This window comes from Prionailurus viverrinus, chromosome B1 (assembly GCF_022837055.1).
Source record: "Prionailurus viverrinus isolate Anna chromosome B1, UM_Priviv_1.0, whole genome shotgun sequence".
NCBI lineage: Eukaryota > Metazoa > Chordata > Mammalia > Carnivora > Felidae > Prionailurus > Prionailurus viverrinus.
This window is the reverse complement of record NC_062564.1, coordinates 52,438,775-52,459,756: the sequence shown is the minus strand read 5'-3', so window position 1 is coordinate 52,459,756 and position 20,982 is coordinate 52,438,775. Positions and strand designations below refer to the sequence as shown.

At 36.7% G+C, this 20,982-nt stretch overlaps 1 protein-coding gene across 1 annotated transcript in view; it reads right to left on the bottom strand.

The window, feature by feature from the left end:
• Window positions 1-8,394: 8,394 nt before the first annotated feature.
• Window positions 8,395-20,982, bottom strand: part of MTMR9 (myotubularin related protein 9) — a 53,487-nt gene continuing 40,899 nt past the window's right edge. Inside the window, exons 9-10 of the mRNA XM_047856989.1 lie at window positions 15,500-15,651; window positions 8,395-9,345 (exon numbers count right to left, since the gene is read on the bottom strand). Of these exons, the coding sequence (XP_047712945.1) occupies window positions 9,182-9,345; window positions 15,500-15,651 (316 nt within the window). The 3' untranslated portion in view covers window positions 8,395-9,181. The remainder of the gene's footprint in view (window positions 9,346-15,499; window positions 15,652-20,982) is intronic.

Sequence of the window (20,982 nt, the reverse complement as noted above, 5' to 3'; positions counted from 1 at the left end):
AGTTCTGTCTCTCACTCTTTGTTGTTATCACAAATTACATCATTATAATTATTGTGTGCTGAATAACATAGATTTATAATTATTTTTTTATGTCTTTGTTTTTCAAATTCTGTAGAAAATTAAAGTGGAGATACAAACCAAAATTACAGTAAGATTGGTTTTTATATCTGTCCATTATTTTACATGTGCTGGAGATATTTATTTCTTCTTATGGGTTTCGTTATCAACTAGTGTTGTTTCACCTCACCTTGAATGACTTCCATTAGTAGTTTTTGTAGACTAGGTCTAGTGGTAACAAGCTCCCTGAGCTTTTGTTAATCTGGGAATATCTTAATTTCTCCATGATTTCTGAGGACATTTTTCTGTATATAGAATTCCTAGTTGATGAGATTTTTTCTTTTAATATTTTAAGTGTATCATCTACCTGTCTTCTGGCCTCCATGGATTCTAATGAAAGATCAAATTGATAATATTATTGAAGATCCCTTGTATGTGTTGATTCTCTTACTGCTTTTAAAATTTTTTCTGTGACTTTTAGTAGTTCGATTATAATGTGTTTCACTGTGGGTCTCTGAGTTTATGCTACTTGGAAGTCATTGAGGTTCTTGGATTTTTAAATTCATGTCTCTTTTTCAAATTTGAAAGTTTTTATCCCTTAATTCTTCAAATAATCTTTCTACTCCTTTAACTTTTCTTTGTTTGATTCCCATGTTGGTCCATTTGATGGTGTCCCATCGGTGTCATAGGCCTGTCCACTTTCTTCATTCTTTGTCTTCCTGCTCCTTAATCATTTCAATTCACCAATCTTTAAGTTAGCTGATTCTTTCTTCTGCCTGAGCAAATAATTTGTTGACTCCTGCTAGTGAATTTTTCATTTCACTTGTACTTTTCAGCTCAAGAATTTGTTTGGTTCCTTTTTATAATTTCTATCTTTTTATTGGTATTTGCATTATGTTCATACATTTTCTGGATTTCCTTCAGTTCTTTGTCATTTTTTCCTTTAGCTCTTTAAGCCTATTTAGGACAGTGATTTTAATATCTTTTTCTAGTTACTCCAATGTCTGGAATTTTTCAGGGAGACTATTTTGTTAAATTTTGTAAAACTTGTTACTTTGAATGGGTCATACTTTCCATTTTTTTTTTTTTTAGGTTTTATTTTTTTGCATGCCTTGAGATTTTTTTTTACTGTTATTGTTAAAAATTAAATGTTATAATGTGGTCACTGGAAATTAGATTCTTACCCTTCCCCAGAGTTTGCTAGGGGCTTTTTGTTTTATTATTATTTAAGGTTGTAATAGTCTATTTGTTTTGTTACTTTCCCAAACTATTTTTGCAAGAACTGTATTCCTTGTCATGTGTGGCCACTGAGGTCTCTGTTCCTTCAGCTCCTGTTAGCTTAATGTTTTGGCAGAGATTTCTTGGAATGCTAAGAGCTTAAAAAAACAACTGAAAACAAACCAAAAAAAAATCCCTCTTCCAGTCTTTGCATATCTGTTCTGTGTTGTGGCCCTCCTCCAACACTAGTCTTGCACTGACCCTAGGGATCACTTGTAAGTGAAAACTTAGCATCTTAATACTTTTCTCAACATGCATCTTCGTTTAGGTATGTATACAAGTTCTTTTGAATGTCTTGATTTCCCAAAGAATCTTCCCCAGCTTTTCCTATCAGGCCTTAAGTATCTTGACTGTTACATATCTTGACTATATTTTGCCCCAGGTGTTTGCTGGTTGTTAGTTCTCCTTACAGTATTTTGGATCAAAGCCCCACTGCCTTTCAGCCTGAGTTCTGAGTTAGGTAAAAGAGAGATGAATACGTTGTTAGCCCTTCAGGTATCCTCTAGACAGGTTACAGCAGACTTAAGTGTATTTTTGACTCAAGTGTACTCTGCTCTCTTCAGAACCGGATACCAGGGTCCACGATGGTTAACATAGGCTGGCCCTATTTCAAGACTGCCACTGTGCTGGAGATGGGGTGGGACAGTGGCATGTAAAATGCTACAAATTTTCCCGAGTTTTCATGTCATCTTTTAATTTATTCAGCATTTGCTTTGTTGCTACAAACCTTTGACTCTTTTCCAGAGTTCTGACAAGCTTGGATCTGAACTTGTTTTTGGACGTTTCTGTGTGAGGATACAAGGTTAGATCTGCCTATTCCATCAATTTGTTAATATCACTGTATATGCATTTTCAGTGATTTTATTCCGAACATTGCAATAGTTTAAAAATATTTGTAAACTGGAAAGTAGGTATATTAAAGTCATGTTATTTCATTATACATTTTTAAAATAACATAAAATTTACCATATTAACCATTTTTAAGTGTACAGTTCAGTATTAAGTATATCCAAATTGTGAATTTCTACAACGTGAATATACTTAACAATACTGAATTTTTTTATTTCGCAAAACTGAAACTCTATACCATTGAACAGTAACTCCTTATTTCCCCTTCCATCCAGCCTATGGCAACCACCATTCTCCTTTCTGTTTCTACAAATTTGACTGCTGTAGATACCTTACATAATTGAAATCTTACATTTGTCTTTTTACGACTGGCTTATTTCTAAATGAAATATAATAAAAATGTAATAAAAACAAGTTCCAGCCATGATGTAGCATGTAACAGAAACTCCTTTTTAAACACTGAATATTACATTATATGTATATATCATATTTTCTTTATCTGTTTATCCACTGATAGATATAGGTATTTGGGTTACTTGGCTATTGTGAATATCACTACGATGAATATAGGTGTCCACATATCTCTTATTTTAGATTCTTTTGGATATATACCCAGAAGTGGGGTAGCTGTATATGGTAATTCTGTTTTTAGTTTTTTGAGGAATTGCTAATACTGTTTTCCATAGTGGCTCTACCATTTGACATTCCCAGCAAAGAGTCCACAAGGATTTCAGGTTCTCCACATATTATTTTCCCCCTTTCTAACTAGTAAGTGTTTTATGGAAAGACACTTTGGGACTATATGCTTTTCCTCACAAACTCACCTGCCAATTTTAGCACCCACAGATGATGACCACCTAGATCAATTATTACTGCGATGCCTGCAAGATAGTGACTTTCTAATTTTGTCATTCTTCCTATATCTCCTAGCTGGCAATCTATTCTAACAGAGAGATTTCTCTTTTTCTTTACTGATTTATTCATATCAATACAAACTAGGTAAACAGAATAAGACATACACCTAAATCTTGAGAGACACCTCTGAAACATTTATGTAGAAAGGTCATGATGTCTACAGCTTACCCTCAAATATTTCAGCAAAATAACAGTAATAACATACACACTCACATAATTAGGAGTGCCAAGTTAAATGTGAAAATTGTTAATTATTCAATTTAGGTGAACCATATATGGGAGATCATTGTACTGTTTTGCAACTGTTTTTGTGGATCTGAATTTTTTCAAAATATAAGGTCTAGACATAGCACTTTTAACTGAGACACTGCCAAAACCTTCACGAATATTTGGAAAAAAATTAAAGTCAGCCTATAGGTTTAATTTACCAGCATTTGAATATATTCAAATTTTATTACCATTGTCTATAGACATTTAAACTAGCATCTGTGCAACAGTCCTCTGAGGCAGAGAGCACACCGCACAAATCTTACATACTAAGATAACGGTACCATGTTCAACAAGACTGTTTCATGATTAAGTAAACCAAGCTTGACAAAGCGGCCAACTCACGATGGATGATTCCAGTTTTAGGACATAAGTGAACTTACTACATAGGGAACATTACAAACAATATTAAAATGTTACAGAGACTTTAAAAAGTTTATATTTTTTCCCTAAGACTATATGTAGACATGGTTCACATAATAGAAACCTGTACATTACAGCACTCAGAGGTTTTAGCAAAGCATACATTATAGACATATTTGCCATACAGTGCAATTTTATTGTGTAAGACATGAATCATAGTGCACTTAAATCCAAGAGTCACATTCAAATATATCAAGAATACAATCCAAATACCTGGCTATTGAAGAAATACATATTCTTTTTTTATGTAATTAAATTGTGCAAGTACAACATTTTTAGTGTAGATGGTGATAGATCTATAAGGATTTGAAGCAACAGAACTCAGGGTGTATTCGTGTAGAATAATCCACGTCTCCAAAGATATGTGCACTTTAAAAGTGAAACAAATGACAAATGTCTTGGGCAGAAAGACACAGGCAGTGTGGCACAACTTGCTTTTATTACAAATTACCAACACAGTTCATCTGTATACTCATAGATGGCTAGACAAAATGGTTCTAGAAGTCCGTAAGCTCCAGGAATTATTTTTCACGACAATGTAGTGTCTACAGTGAGCCCCACTATCTTTCACTACACAAACTATAGTTCTACAATGTAGTTCAAAAATGGTACTTTCTTAAAGGGGAATTTAGTTAAGTTCAAACTTTCTAAAACCTCATCCTACAGTTTCATAGGGTCTCTTCCCAGCCATTGATTTCAAAGAAGAAGATGTGGTGGACACTAGATCATAAAGACTGAGTAACAGTAGTTTTATTCAAGGAAAAAAAAAATCAGAAAACTGATACTGTAAGAAAATTAGCATTTCGTGTCATCTGAGAATAAATATTAATGGAGAAATCAGTCTTTAAATGTTTTTTAAGATGGTGAATTACATAAAAATACTATCTGGTAATAAGTTAGCATATCAGCTCCAGAGAGGGGAAAAGATCTAACCCATGTCAAAGAATAAATAATTTATCTATGTTATCTTGAGGTATAGCATAAACCTGTACCAGATGTACTGAATGACTTCATCCTCTGGTAAATTTCAGTGCTGCCAGAACAGGGGATCTACTATTCTAAAATTTGCCGATTTTTTTTTTGTCCAGGAAATAACTTCTGATAAGGGTGCTCATAACACCCTCTTAGTTTTCACTCATTAAATCTGGATATGGCTAAATACCAAAATTTTGCCTCAGGTTGGGGTCTGGTAATAAGTAACCTGATGGATGACCTGGTTAAGACTGACAATAAGGGGCGCCTGGGTGGCTCAGTCACCTGAGCATCCAACTTCAGCTCAGGTCATGATCTCAATGCTCATGAGTTCAAAACCTGCATCAGGCTCTGTGCTGACAGCTCAGAGCCTGGAGCCTGCTTCTGATTCTATGTACCCCTCTCTCTCTACCCCTCTCCACTCATGCTCTGTCTCTCTCTCTCTCTCTCTCAAAACTAAATAAACATTAAAAATTTTTTTAAAAAACCTGACAATTAAAATAGCTAATCCTGGGGGCACCTGGGTGGCTCAGTTGGTTAAGCATCCAACTTCAGCTCAGGTCATGATCTTGCCAATCTCGAATTAGAGCCCCGGGTCAGGCTCTGTGCTGACAGCTCAGAGCCTGGAGACTGTTTCAGGTTCTGTGTCTCCCTCTCTCTCTCTGCCCCTCCCCTGCTCGCACTCAGTCTCTCTCTCTCACTCTCTCTCAAAACTAAATAAACATTAAACAAATAATAATAATAATAAAATAGCTAATCCCCAAACCAGATTAACTACAAGAGTTACATCTTTCTTTTGTTCTTTTTTTCTTTCTTTCTTTCTTTTTCTTTCTTTCTCTTTCTTTCTTTCTTTCTTTCTTTCGAGAAAGAAAGCATGAGCAGGGGAGGGGTGGAGAGAGAGGGAGACACAGAATCTGAAGCAGGTTCCAGGCTCCGAGCTGTCAGCACAGAGCCCGACGCAGGGCTCAAACTCATGAACTCATGAACCGTGAGATCATGACCTGAGCCAAAGTCGGACACTTAATGGACTGAGCCACCCAGGCGTCCCAAGAGTTACATCTTTAAGCAGATTTTTTTAAATGCAGCAAAATGTTCCTTCTATTTTTCACTTTAAGAGATAACTACTGGTCAGATCTTTTCCATGACACTGATTTTTTAATGTAACATAAATAATGAGTGAATCAAAGACTAAAATATCGCTAAATTTCATCCTTTAAAATGAAAAGCAATGACATATCACCTCTTTAAATCAGGATTCAGAGTTCAAAGAAAAGCTTTTAAATTACCCATATGAGATCTGAAATGATCCTAATCTGTTGTCTTCCAAAGTTTTCCCCAAAATCACTCTGAACTCTTGCTTCAAAGCCTAATTTTTCTTAGAAGTAACATCCATTTATAAGTGTTTTAATCCTGCTAAATTTTATAATTTCTGCTTTTGTTCCCATTTAATAAAAACAGAATGAAAAATTCTGATCAATTAATTACTGAAAAGTCTTACCACCCAAAAAGTTTCAAAGTCTTAACAACCCACTATGTTCTTCTGATTTCTACAAAAATTGTTAATTTAAAATCTAAAGATCCTTGTATTGCTGACAGAGGACTTTAGTAATCTTTTGTATTTTTAGAATATTCTTTGTAGGACCTTCATTTGCATCCCAAAAATGTAAGCCAGGCTTTACTATGCATTCATTTATAGTATGCTTAATATACATAAACTTGATTATATCTCACTTGATTATTACTGGCTCCTGTGGGGCAATTTGTTTGCTAATTCTGCCACCACTCTCTTTATTAAAGGTTTTTTTTTTTTTTTTTTTATGTTATTTTTGAGAGAGAGAGAGAGAGAGCGCACGCGCGAGCAGGGGAGTGGCAGAGAGAGAGGGAGACAGAATCTGCAGCAGGCTCCAGGCTCTGAGCTGTCACCACAAAGCCTGATGCAGGGCTTGAACTCATGAACCACAAGATCATGACCTGAGCCAAAGTAGGACACTTACCTAGTGAGCCACCCAGGAGCCCCTTCATTAAAGTTTTTAAAGCCACGTTTATCAAAGATGATTCTCCAAACTTAATGTTTAGTAAGTATTTTCTCATGAGTATATCCACTGTATATATTCTTCTCATGCAAGGGATGAGTAACTTCATAGTATTACTAAAACCCCTCTTTAAATTATATTGATAATGTACTTTTGACATGGTTCTTGAGTTTGGGAAAATCCTAATATTTGCATTAGATGTCCCCTTTGAAAATGGATACCAAAGTTTGTTTTTATGACCTATAAATGGAACTGAAGGTTACAACCCTTAATTATAAATTAGTACTAAAATGCAAACTTGTCCAAACAGCTTGTTGTCTCAATAAGAAAAAAAAAAAAAGAAATTGAAACACTATTCTATTATTGGACTCTGGCTCACAAATAAAACGTTCATCAGGAAGACAGGTATAAATCGATGGCATACAATTTCTCCATGATCAAGCCTAATAAAAACTTCCACCCACAGAAGCCCTATGGCCAATCAATATCATCAGTGGCAGTCACTTCTAAAGAATCACTTAAAAAAGAAAACTCTCTAAATGTTTTCCCTTATGGATTTGTTAGCTGAGAAGAAAAAGGCTCCTTCATATCTACTCTTGAGACAAAAATAGGAGAAAACAAAAAGGTCAGCTGCATGAACAAATGCAGAGAGCAATTTTGAGGGGTGATAAAAAAGCCAGGATATTTCCTCTTTTAAAGTATTAATATAAACATTTTGTACAATACAGAGATACTGAGAGCATGATTTCCTTTCCTCCTTGCCTTAGCCTTTTTGCGAGCGCTTTCATGCCTGGAGACTCATAACTATAGCCAAGAAAATAAGAGAATAAATATGGGATTGGAGGAGAAGGCAGGCAAATATACCAAAAGAGAGTTCTGATACGCATGGTTTTCCAAGCCTTTTGCTACAAGTCTGAGAAAACAGAAAAAAAAGATGAAGCTTGGGCAACTGGAGATAGAAAGTATTTTGCTACTTTCTAAGGCTTCTGAATGTGGCCATAGATGATGCTAGAGGTGATTTTTTAAAATTATATTTTTAGCTTAATACACAGCTCTAAAGCAGGGTTCAGTTTTGGTGTGCTTTACACTGAAATGGTTATATACAGATGGGGTGGAAATAGTATTAAACATTATTCTTCAACTATCCTTTTAATGGAAAACTAGAATTCATAGTATTTGTTAAAATGAACAGTGTCACAAAACAAATGTATATAGAAAGAACTGAACCACAGACTTTAAGAGTAGCAGGCATGAACTAGCATAGCATACGGTCATAACATTGAAACATTTCAATCTGTTTCTGAAGTTTAAAACATAGCTTTGTCATGTTCATAAACTTTCACCTCCACTTCAAGTAGATTTGCCTAACATATAATGGACAAATCAGCAGAATCCAGATAAATGTTCAAAAGGCTCAAGCCAACATGAAAGTTTTAAACTTAGTAAACTCTCAGAATACTTAAAAATAAGACACAATAAAACTTAACAAACACAGATACATAAACCAGTGCAATAAGAATTTCAGACAAGGGCAGTGCATCTCTGGTTTAAGGAAACTGTATTTGTAGCTTAATTATAACAAATTAACATCTACCCTAAATGATGGTTTAATACGATATCCAGCATTTGATATGCACTTTATTATGTATTCTCAAAAACCTGAAAAATCAATTCAACAGTAACAATACCATATCAGTAACAAATTCCTACTTTGTTTCTATATTGCACATACTTTTACGGTCTACTGTTAAAATTTACTTCTTAACGTAAATATCAGAGGATTAAACCTATAACCCTTGCAAAAATAATTTACCTTGAATAAATATTCAGATTTTCCTTTCTTGACAAACCAGAATGAGAATGAATTCAGCTTTGTTAATCCAAAGCTATTTTAAAGAGAAGGGCAAAGGTATTGGAAATGGCATGTTAATCACAAAATTCTTGGTTTTTCAACCATTTCAGTTTTGAAAAATATTTCTATATTTGGAGTGTTTAAAAGTCTAATCTTTTTTAAAACTACCAAATATTTCCTAAAGAGATTAATCATATTCTTGACCAGTCTAGAGCAGTGTTTGGAAAGTAGACACAGAAGAATAAATGGCATATAACGCAAATGGCATTAAATAGGTCACCTGTTTCACATAAAATAAAATGACTAGCACCTCCTTTCTGCTCCCAAAGTAAAGAGGCCTAACAGGCCACATGAAACATGAGTAATTACAGTATATTTCACTCATAAAGTATTGAGAAATCCACTACATTTAGAGGGTTCTCACATCTAAAGCCTTAAGTTCAAGGCTACTGTGTAAAAGTGAACTGAAGGGCCAAAGGAAAGAGAGGTGGATACAGGTCCAGGAAGGTCCTTACGTAGGTCGTAGGGAGATCTTTCACGGACTCTCCTGCATCTTGTCCTCAGTTTCCAGTTCTGCCAACTGCCTCCTAAGGATATTTACTTTTGCTTGTAATTCCTTGTTATATTCAATGATGTTAACCATTTCTTCATATGCTTCATCCAGATACTTGGAGGATCTGTTCCAACGTAGGAAAATACCTATTGAATTCCAGGAAAGGAAGACAGAAGGGAAAAAGATACACATGGTGAATTAACATTGACATTATTCCATGCATTATACATTCTTTTCTCTTTACTTTTCTTCTTCTTTTTTTTTTTTTTTTTTACAGTTCACATCTATTTTACTATACTCTGAAATAAGCAGAAATATTGGCGTACTGAAAGAGTATAACTAAATACACTATTTAAAACATCACTATTTCTATGTACATAATCATTCATTCTTCAACCCCCCCATAAAATTATGATTTTACAATACCATTTTCTGATATATTCAGGAAAATAAGCTGATAATTTACAATGCCATAAACTTTACAGTTTCACAATATAAATTTTTTATTCAATTATAGAACTTTACTCAGACCTGTAGGACCTCATACATGTATAAAATCGCTTTCACTGGGAAAATGACGGTTACGGTAACAGCAAAACTACACACACTGTTATTTAAAAACCTAAACTTCCCAACAAACAAAAGTTCAGGATCAGATGGCTTCAGAGGTAAATTCTACCAAACATTTAAAGAAGTGTTAATACTTATTTTTCTCAAACCATTCCAAAAACTTGAAAGAAAGGGATGCTTCCAAACTCATTCTATGAGGCCAGCATTACCCTTGATACCAAAACCAAACACAACACAAAAAAAGAAAATTATAGGTCAATAACCCTGATGAACATAGATGCAAAAATCCTGAATGAAATTTTAGCAAACTGAATTCAAAATACATTAAAAGCATCTTATGCCACAATCAAGTGGGATTTATTCCAGCGATGCCAGGATGGTTCAATATCCAGAAATCAATCAACACATTACGGCACATTAACAAATAGGATAAAAATAATGATCATCCCAACAGATGCAGACAAAGCATTTTATTAAATTCGACATCCATTTATGATAACTCACAACAAAATGGATATAGAGGCCATAAATGACAAACCAACAGCTAACACTATATACAACAAGGAAACGTTGAAAGCTTTTCCTCTAGCTCACAGACAAGGAGGCTTACCACTTCAACACAATATTGGAGATCCTAGCCAGAGAAATCGGACAAGTAAAAGAAAAGGCTTCCAAACAGGAAAAGAAGTAATAAAACTGCCACTATTTGCAGATGGCCTGATACTATATATAAAAAACCCTAAAGACTCCACCAAAAAAACTATTAAAACTAATAAATTCAGTAAAGTTAAAGGATATAAAATTAACACATAAATCTGCATTTTTGTATACTAAGAATGAACTATCAGAAATTAAGAAAACAATTCCATTTATAGTTGCATTAAAAAAAGTACCTAGGGATAGGAGGAAGATCTTGCACTGAGGAGGTAAAAGACCTGTACTCTGAAAACTGTAAGACATTAATGAAATAAAATGAAGAAAACGCAAATAAATAGAAGCACATACCATGTTCATGGATTGAAGAATATTGTCAAAATGTCCATACTACCCAAAGCAATTTACAAATTCAATATAATCCCTACCAAAAGGCATTCTTCACAGACATGAAACAATCCTAAAATTATATGGAACCACAAAAGACTCCAAATAGCCAAAGAAATCTTGAGAAAAGAACAAAGCTGGAGGTATCATCCTCCCTGATTCCAACCTATACTACACAAAGCTACGGTAATCAGAACAGTAGGCTAACAACACAAAAACAGATACACAGATCTATATAGATCAGAATAGAGTCCAGAGGGGTGCCTGGGTGGCTCAGTTGGTTGGGCATCTGACTTCGGCTCAGGTCATGATCTCACTGTGAGTTTGAGCCCCGCATCGGGCTCTGTGCTGACTGCTCGGAGCATGCTTCAGATTCTGTGTCTCTCTGCCCCTCCCCCCAACTCGTGCTCTGTCTCTCTCTCACTCTCTCAAAAATAAATAAACATTAAAAAAATTTAAAAAAAAAAGAATTCTAGATATAAACCCACACTTAGATGGTCAATTAATCTTGAACAAAGGAGGTAAGAATATACAATGGGGAAAAGACAGTCTCTTCAATAAATGATTAATGCTGGGAAAACTGGACAACTACATGCAAAACGATACTGGATCACTTTCTTACATCATATACAAAAATAAACTCAAAATGAACTAAAGATTTAAATGTAAGAACAGAACCCATAAAACTCCTGAAAGAAAGCATAGGCAGTATGCTATTTGACATCAGTTTTAGCAATAACTTTTTGAATATGTCTCCTCAGGCAAAGGCTAACAAAGCAAAAATGAACAATAGGACTACATCAGACTAAAAAGCTTTTGCACAGTAAAGGGAAGCATCAACAAAACACAAACTAATGAATGGGAGAAGATATTTGCAAATGATAGAAATGATAAGGGGTTAACGTCCAAAAGAAATAACAGAATCCTGTAACTCAAAATAAAAAAAAAAACAATCTAATTAAAAAACTGGCAGACAACTTGAATAGATATTTCTCCAAAGAAGGCATACAGATGGGCCAAGAGACACACGAGAAAATGCTTAACATCGCTAATTATCAGGGTAAAATGCAAATCAAAACCACAATCAGAAATCAGCTCACACTTGTCAGAATGGCTATTATCAAAAAGACAAGCAATAACAACTGTTGGCAAGGATGCGGAGAAAAAGGAACCTTCATGCACTGCAAGTGAAAATGCAAAATTGTATAGCCACTATGGAAAACAGTATGGAGGTTCCTCAAAAAATTAAAAATTGAACTACCATATGACCTAGCATTTCCACTTCTAGGTATTTATCCAAAGAAAATGCACACACAAATCGAACAGATATATGCATCCCTTATGCTCACTGCAGCATTATTTACAATAGCCAAGATATGGAAGCCACCTAAGTGTCCATCGATAGATGAATGAATAGAGAAGATGTGGTATACATACACAATGGAATATTACCCAGCCATACAAATGAATGACATCTTGCTATTTGAAACAACATAGATGGACTTGGAGGGTATTATGCCAGGTGAAATAAGTCAAGTAGAGAATGATAAATACCATAGAATTTCATTTATTTGTGGAATCTGAACAACAGAAACAAAACAAACAAAATAAAACAGAAACAGACTCCCAGATACAGAGAATGGTCTGATGGTTGCCAGAGGGGAGGGAGGTGGGGCGACGGACAAAACAGGGGAAGGGGATTAAAAGGCACAAACTTCTAGGTATAAATAAGACAGGGATGCAACGTATAGCAGAGGAAACATAGTTAATAATAGTGTAATGCCTTTGATGACAGGTTGTAGCTAGACTTATTGTGGTTATCACTTTGTAACATACATAATGTTGAATCACTGTGTTGTATACCTGAAATTAATATATGTCAACTACACTCCAATTAAAGAAAAGGATAGAAAAAATAATGCTCTCCCTGCCTGTCTCTTAAGAGGTGGTCTTCCAATTCTACAGGCAAGTCTTCTTTCCCCCATTAATAATTATCCTTTTATTATAGACTAAAAGGAGACATTTTCTCCTCTGTATAGATCTACGTTAACTATATCAGCCCAACATAATGGCTTAAAGATAGTCAAATAAGGAGGTACAGAAACTTTCCAGGCAGCAACACGTCAGTAGCTGGTAAGTTCACAAAGGTTTTATGTTTCTTTAAAACACTTTTTACAAACCAAACTGCCAGGGCCTTAAATCCTGTATGTCCAAATGCTACTCTTTATCAGAAAGGGAAAATAGAAACATAGCTTAAAAACTATCTCCTTTGTTGATTTTTCTGTTATATGAACCTGTATTTAAAATCCTGTTCTTCAACCCAGGAATTACCTTAAATTAATGGTTAACTATGATGTAAATATAAACAGGAGAGAGACATTTTAAGGTCAAAGAGTAGTCTCATTATACAATCCAAATACCTACTGTGGGAAGATTTTCCCTAACAAAATTTCTTCCAGTTCTAAGCTGAGGCACTAAACACATATGGAAACTCTGTTCTTTATGGAGCAGTAGGAATTTATTCATGTAACAACAAAGATTTCCGCCAGTCTCTTAATTTCTAAACTCTCCATGAGGTTTACTCATTGTAACTAGTAAACAAGTTAAACTGTCCTTCAGGCCATTCAATTCCAAAAAGTGGCTTTTCTCCCAAGTAGCCAGTCTCTCACTTCAGTTATTAGACATGACAGTGGCTTCTAGGTAAATTGTCCCAGAAATCTTTAACAAAGAAATCACTTTATCCTGCACCTGTGACTATCTACAACAACCAAGAAAGTAAGCAAAGAGAAGTTCTGAACAGCCCAAAATTCCCAAAGCACCAAAGCTCAGGCTCAGAGAATCTGCAGACTATCTGAGGATACTTTCCCCACAATTCTAACTTGGGGACACCTCAACAGATAAGATTAGAAGCATAAATTGAGGAGGAAGGAAGCAGCTAATGACAGATATGCCAAGAGGAACAAGACCTGAGGGCTGACATTGAAAGAAGTGACAGAAACAGACTCAGTCCCAAACTGAGAGAGCAAAATGATCTGAGGCCTTTTTGCACACAAAAGGCAGTTTCCCACACATGGATTTGCCCTGTGGGCATAACATATGAAAACGTGGTATAGTTAACTGACATGTATGGTAATTCAGTTCAATTACCAAACAGCTACCATTCCTCTGTGTAGGCTCTGTGCTGTTTAATACAAAGATGAATAAAGATGCATTACTACCTTCAAGATGATTAAAAAGAAATGGTATTTTATAGTCTTTGTTTAATGGATAGCTAATATAGTCTAGATAGATTTTGGTTATATTTTTAAGAAGCAGCTTTAGTATTTTATAGAACCTTACTAGAATGACTAGCTAATTAACCCTTCAACAGAAGAACCTATCCTAATGGCTGCTTAATAAAGGAAATAGAAACCATCTTCTTGGAGCTTATAATTTATTCCTGTCCCAGCTACCTACCAACTCTCTCAGACAAAAAATAACATACTTTCCCTCATTACCCATCAGACTGGCCACTACCAAAGGGGGGAGAAAACCAAAAATACACGAAGTGGTGGCAAGGATGTAGAGACACTGGAACGCTTGTGCACTGTTGGTGGAATGTAAAACGGTACAGCTGTTATGGAAAACAGTACAGAGGTTCCTTAAAAAATTAAACATAGAATTCTCATATGATCCAGCAATTCCACTTCTGGGTACACACCCAAAAGAATCAAAAGCAGGATCTTGAAGAGGTATTTGCGCACCTATGTGCCAAAAGATGAAAGCAAGCCAGCTGCCCATCAAAGTATAAACGGGTAAGCAAAATGTGGTCTACATATACAATGGAAAACTATTCAACCTTAGAAAGAAGGAAGTCCTCTCATATGCTACAACATGGATGAATCTGAGGACATGATGTGAAGGGAAAGAAGTCAATCACAAAAAAACAAATACTGTATGATCCCACTCATATGGGGTACCTGGAGTGGTCAAACTCAACACAGAAAGCAGAATGGTAGTTAACCAGGGGCTGCAGAGTGGAACAATGGGAAGTTGTTTAGTGAGTAGAGAGTTTCAGATTTACAAGATGAAAAGTTCTGGAGACCTGTTTCACAACAGTATAAATATACTTGGCAAGACTGAATTGTATACCTAAACATGGTTAAGTTGGTAAATTTATAATCACAATTAAAAATAGAAATGTAGGGGCGCCTGGGTGGCGCAGTCGGTTGAGCGTCCGACTTCAGCCAGGTCACGATCTCGCGGTCTGTGAGTTCGAGCCCCGCGTCGGGCTCTGGGCTGATGGCTCAGAGCCTGGAACCTGCTTCCGATTCTGTGTCTCCCTCTCTCTCTGCCCCTCCCCCGTTCATGCTCTGTCTCTCTCTGTCCCAAAAAATAAATAAATGTTGAAAAAAAATTTAAAAAAAAAAAAAAATAGAAATGTATCTTTCTATCTGGGGAAAATAACCAACATAAACAGCAGTACCCATTGAATTATCACCGTTAATGTCTGAAATGGGGACTGAACAAAAAAAGTGTGACCAGATCATGGATATGAAAGAGAGAACCATTCCCCACATTGAGAAAAAACAGCAATAACACACAGGTTTGAGGGTCAGGTCCACCACCTACCATCTTCAAATACAAACAACAGCATGTTCACAGAGGATCCTTGGCTACTGATAAATTTACAAAGGATGCACAGCTTACCTTCCCATAGCTGAAGACTCTGCGGAGCAACTGAAGGCCAGATGACGAGGTTGTTGGCTTCAAAGAGAGGATTGGTGAATTTACTCAGTTCACTGGGCCGATTGACCCAGGACCACAGAGACATCGTTTTCTGCTGCAGCTTTAACTTACATCTGATTAAGGAAGAAAACTGCCATTAAAGCAGTTAAATTATAACCACCACTATTAAATGCTCCTAATAGGACAAGTGCTTCTCTACGTGTGTTAGAAGGCAGAACACAGGACTTTTAACAGAGGAATAAAATGTTGCAAAATAAAAATATTTGTGGGATGCCTGGGTGGCTCAGTCCATTGAGTGGCTGATTCGGCTCAAGTCATGATCTCGAGGTTTTGTGGGTTCAAGTCCTGTGCCGGGCTCTGTGTTGGCATCAGAGCCTGCTTGGGATTCTCCCACACTCTCTCTCTCTCCCTCTCTCTCTCTCTCTCTCTCTCTCACTGTGCCCCTCCCCCACTCGTGCTGTCTCTGTCTCTCTCAAATAAGTAAATAAACTTTAAAATAAAAATATTTGTCAGAAAGTTCAACCAACATTACAACTCTCAATAACAACAAAACTATTCCACAGGCTCTCAAAGCCAGCCAAAAGGATAAAACCAGAATCTGGTCATGTCAGGTATGGTGTTAAGCAGAACATTACTATACCCAAAAGCCCTTTATTGCATCTGGCATTGTGTTTTAATTTAAAATAGCTAAATATAAAACTAACCCTCCTTTTTGGGTTTTGACAAGTCTAGAATACAAAGAACAGATTACAGACATACTACAAACAGAGGTTGAGTCAAATCTCAAAACTTAAAAATTTTAGACACTGAGATTTTAGGACAAATAAATTACATGTACATAAAATATACATGGACTGTCAAAGATTAAAAATAAAGATGTGTCTTGTGTAAATACAAATACAGATTTAATCTACATTTATATACAATGAACAGCTTCATAATAACCCTGAAGTTCTGTAACACTCTTTTATCACAGAATAAACTCACAGGGATGGAAAATAAACTGGTACATTTTTTGAAAAATAAATTTTAATAACAACTGGAAGATAATTTGTGGTCAAAACCTTACATTAAGCGAAAAGATAGTACATTCAATTTTCACAGGATCCTATTGAAGTTTTACTATAAGATTGGTTTTGTCTCTGAAACTACTTGGTCATTTACAAGGTTCACACAAGTTAATTATGTGCATCCTTTTTATGCCAGCAATAAAAACAATCCACATAATCCCAGAACCCATGTGCTGGAACTTAACTGCTAGGATAGCAAGTCCCGTACTATGTCCCCCGGAACCAGGCATGGCGAGAATAGGAAACCACTGCACCAGTTGCTCCTGCAGAAAGTGGTTTGGCCCTGCCCCCCAGCCCTAACCAATCACTGAACTTTTTCCACCTGAGCCCACCCCATACAGCTTTAGAATCCTTCTCAATCAGCCCTACTGGTAGGATCTACCAAATGGCAATCAGAATGTGAGATTAAATGCATTTGTGATCCCTTTATTAAAAGCTAGTTCTGAAGGATGTTAGTAAGTATAATTCCAAAAAGAAATCCATAGTCAAACGTATAACTTAATTTAAATGCTGAATTAAAGGGGCGCCGGGGTGATTCAGTCGTTTAAGTGGTTAAGCATCCCACTGATCTGGCTAACTCAGGTCATGATCTCATGGTTCAGTAGACTGAGCCCCATGTGGGGCTATGCACCGGCAGTGTGGAGCCTGCTGGGGATTCTCTTTCCTCTCCCTTAAAATAGGTAAACTTTAAAAACTAACTAATAAATGCTGAATTAAAGTTACGTACATTGCTTTATTGAAGTGTCTTAAAGCTTTTAATAATTATTTTGTGACTCTCTGAGAGGGGACTACATTATGCCACATTCCCCAAATTTATCTATGTAAATCATCAATTCTCTTCCTTGCCCCATCAGAGTATAGTCCAGGGCTGAGTCAAACATGTTTTAAGAAATGGCAGGAGAGGGGCGCCTGGGTGGCTCAGTCGGTTAAGTGTCCGACTTCAGCTCAGGTCTCTCGTGCTCTGTCTAGCTCTCAAAAATTAAAAAAATTTAAAAAAAGAAATGGTGGAAGATATTAGATTTCTAAAACATTAAGTGCCATAAAAAGAATTGCCTTTGTGATGATTATTGGGATGTAATTTTTAATCCCCTAAAAAACAGGCCAAAACCAAAATAAAACATCAAAGCCTTGACATACGACTTTGTTTGTTCAGTTCTTTTTAATTTTATTTTAATTATTATTTAACTCAGCATTTTTATAAAAAATTATTTTTTATTTCAGAGAGACTGTGCAAGCAGGGGAGAGGGGCAGAGGAGGGGAGGCAGAAAGAGACAAAGGGAGAGAAAATCTTTTTTTTTTTCAAGATTTTTTAAAATGTTTATTTATTTTTGAGACAGGGGAAGACAGAGCACGAGTGGAGGAGGGGCAGAGAGAGAGGGAGACACAGAATCCGAAGCAGGCTCCAGGCTCTGAGCTGTCAGCACAGAGCCCAATGTGGGGCTCAAACCCACAAACTGTGAGATCATGACCTGAGCCAAAGTTGATGCTTAACCAACTGAGCCACCTAGGCATCCCAAGAAAATCTTAAGCAGGCCCCATGCTGTGTGGAGCCAGATGCAGGGCTCAATCCCATGAGCCTAGGATCATGATCTGAGCTGAAATCAAGAATTGGAGGATCAACCGAGTCACCCAGGTGCCCCTGTTTTGTTCAGCATTTTGTTTGTTTCTTTTTGACAGACAGCAAGCATGCCCACACAAGTGCCCCTTCAGAGGATCTGAAGCCGGCTCTGCGCTGACAGCAGCAAGCCTAATGTGTGGCTTGAATTTAACAAACCAGGAGATCATGACCTGAGCCACCCACATGCCCCTTGCTCAGCATTTAAAAAGTATTCCTGACCACGAATCCTTTTTGGTGTAATACCTTTTAACATTGCTTGGTATTAGTGTCTATCAAAGAAACTGTAAATACATTTCATTTCACATGCTGACTCCCAACTGCTAAAGGTTACCAATTCTCTTTCCTTTTTTTTAAGCATCAGGTGACAAAGAGCACAGTAAATCAGTGGTAAGCTTTGGGCTCATGTCTAAGCAGGTGATAGAAGACTGAAGGAGGAATGAATGAATGAACTGACATTTTTTAAATGCCTATTTTGTGAAAGGTATGCTAGGAATTTTCACATGTGTGCTATTTGAACCTCCCTATAACCCAGTCTGGCAGAGATTAATTTTTGCCTTTAACATTAACAGAAATAGATTCAGAGAAGTCACATGGTTAGTAGGTGGTATGGTGGAGATTCAAACTCAAATCTCCTAACTTCAAGTCCTGAACTTTTTCCTTTTAAAGTACGTTGGAGAGAATGAGGAAGGGGCTGATGGCAGTGAAAAAGAAAAGTCCCTCAAGTTTCTCGGAGTATATTTTAAAATGTTGCGTTTGGGTGTGGGACTTCAGGAATGGTAGTGAGGATCTCTGTATATCTTCTCTAAAAAGTCATGAAAACAGTGGCAAAAATGGTCAAAATTAATTACTTTTAAAACTCTGGGAATTAACAAAAGGCTTGGGACAATCTGAGGAATACTCATTCAAGAAAAACTAATGAGACTCTGAAAGAACAGCAGGATTTGTGGCATTTTAACTTGGTCAATGCCAACACCCTTTCCCCAGCTCTGCAGTAGCCTTGTAGCCATCGGAAGGGCAGGCCAAGTTTGGAGCTCCTCAAAAAATACCACTCCCAGGGGCGCCTGGGTGGCTCAGTCGGTTAAGCGTCCGACTTCAGCTCAGGTCACAATCTTGCGGTCCGTGAGTTCGAGCCCTGCGTCAGGCTCTGGGCTGATGGCTCAGAGCCTGGAGCCTGCTTCTGATTCTGTGTCTCCCTCTCTCTCTGCCCCTCCCCCATTCATGCTCTGTCTCTCTCTGTCTCAAAAATAAATAAAAAACGTTAAAAAAATTAAAAAAAAAAATACCACCCCCAGAGCACGGTCACTATTTGATGCATCTTATAGCTCCCTGGCAAAGCCTCCTTTGCAGAGTATTTTGTTATCTGACTTGACTCACAGTTTTCTTGGAGGGAAAAACCCTATTCCCCAGGGTGTTTGTCAAAAATAATGAGCAGAAACTAACATCACAGCTGCTTGAGGCTGCCATAACAACTGGGGCAAATAAGAGCCTGGGAAAAATCGTAAAAGTAAGATTTGGGGAATGAGATGTCCATGGGCAACAGGGGATGGGGGTGAGGTGGGGAGGGGGCTATGTGAAGCTCTGACATATTGCTGGGAATTTAAACGGGTGTGCACATGCCCAGAAAATGCTTGAGATAGCCCCAGTCTTTCTCCTCTGGCTGAACCTGGGGCCCTGTACAAGCTGAAGGCTAAAGCAGAGTTGTAAACCACCTGAGAGTTTAAGTCATGCCTAACACACACATAGGGCCCCTCAGCAAAGGGTGAATGAGTTATTCATTCAGAGGGTGGAAGATCTAATTTCCAGATTTGCCATATTATCTAAAACATCGGTTTTCCAAAAAACAAATTATAACGCACATAAAGAAACAGGAATGCATGGCCCATACTCAGGGGTAAAAAAAAAAAAAGGCAGTCAAAAGAAATTGTCCCTTGGATGAGGAAGGACATATTGAACTTACCAGACAAAGACTTTACATCATCTATCATAAATATGTTCAAAGAGCTAAAGAAAAATGCCTGAAAAGTTAAAGTATGATAATAATGCTATACCAAATGGACAATATCAGTAAAGAAGTAAAAATTATAAAGAAGAACCAAACAGAAACCCTGATTTGAAAGTATAACTGAAATGAAGAAATGACCATAGGAGGTCAACAGTAGATGTAAGCTGGAATTTGAAGATAGGTCAATTGAGATTATTAATTTCTGAGGAAAAGAAAGAAAAATTGAAGAAAATTTTAAAGAATCTCCAAACCCATGGAATAGCACCAAATATACCAACATATGCATAATGGGAGTTCCAGAAGGAGAAGAGAAAAAGGGAGAACAAACGTTTGGAAAATAATGTCTAAAAACTTCTCAGGGAGCCTGAGTGGCTCATCCGACTTTGGCTCAGGTCATGATCTTGCTGTTCATGAGTTCGAGCTCTGCATCAGGCTCTGTACTGACAGTTTGGAGCCTGAAGCCTGCTTTGGATTCTGTGTCTCCCTTGTCTCTCTGCCTTGCCCCTGCTCGTATTCTGTCTCTCTCACTCTCTCTCTCTCTCAAAAATAAACGTTAAAAAAAAATTAAAAATGTCTCAAGTGTGATGAAAACATTATCTACATACCCTAAAAGATCAAGGAACTCCAAGTGGGATAAATTCAAAGTGTTCCACACTAGGACACATCAACGTCAAACTGTCAAAAGCCAAAGAAAAAGAGAATTGTAAAAGCAGAGAAAAATGATCCATTATGTACAAGGGACCCTCAATGAAAA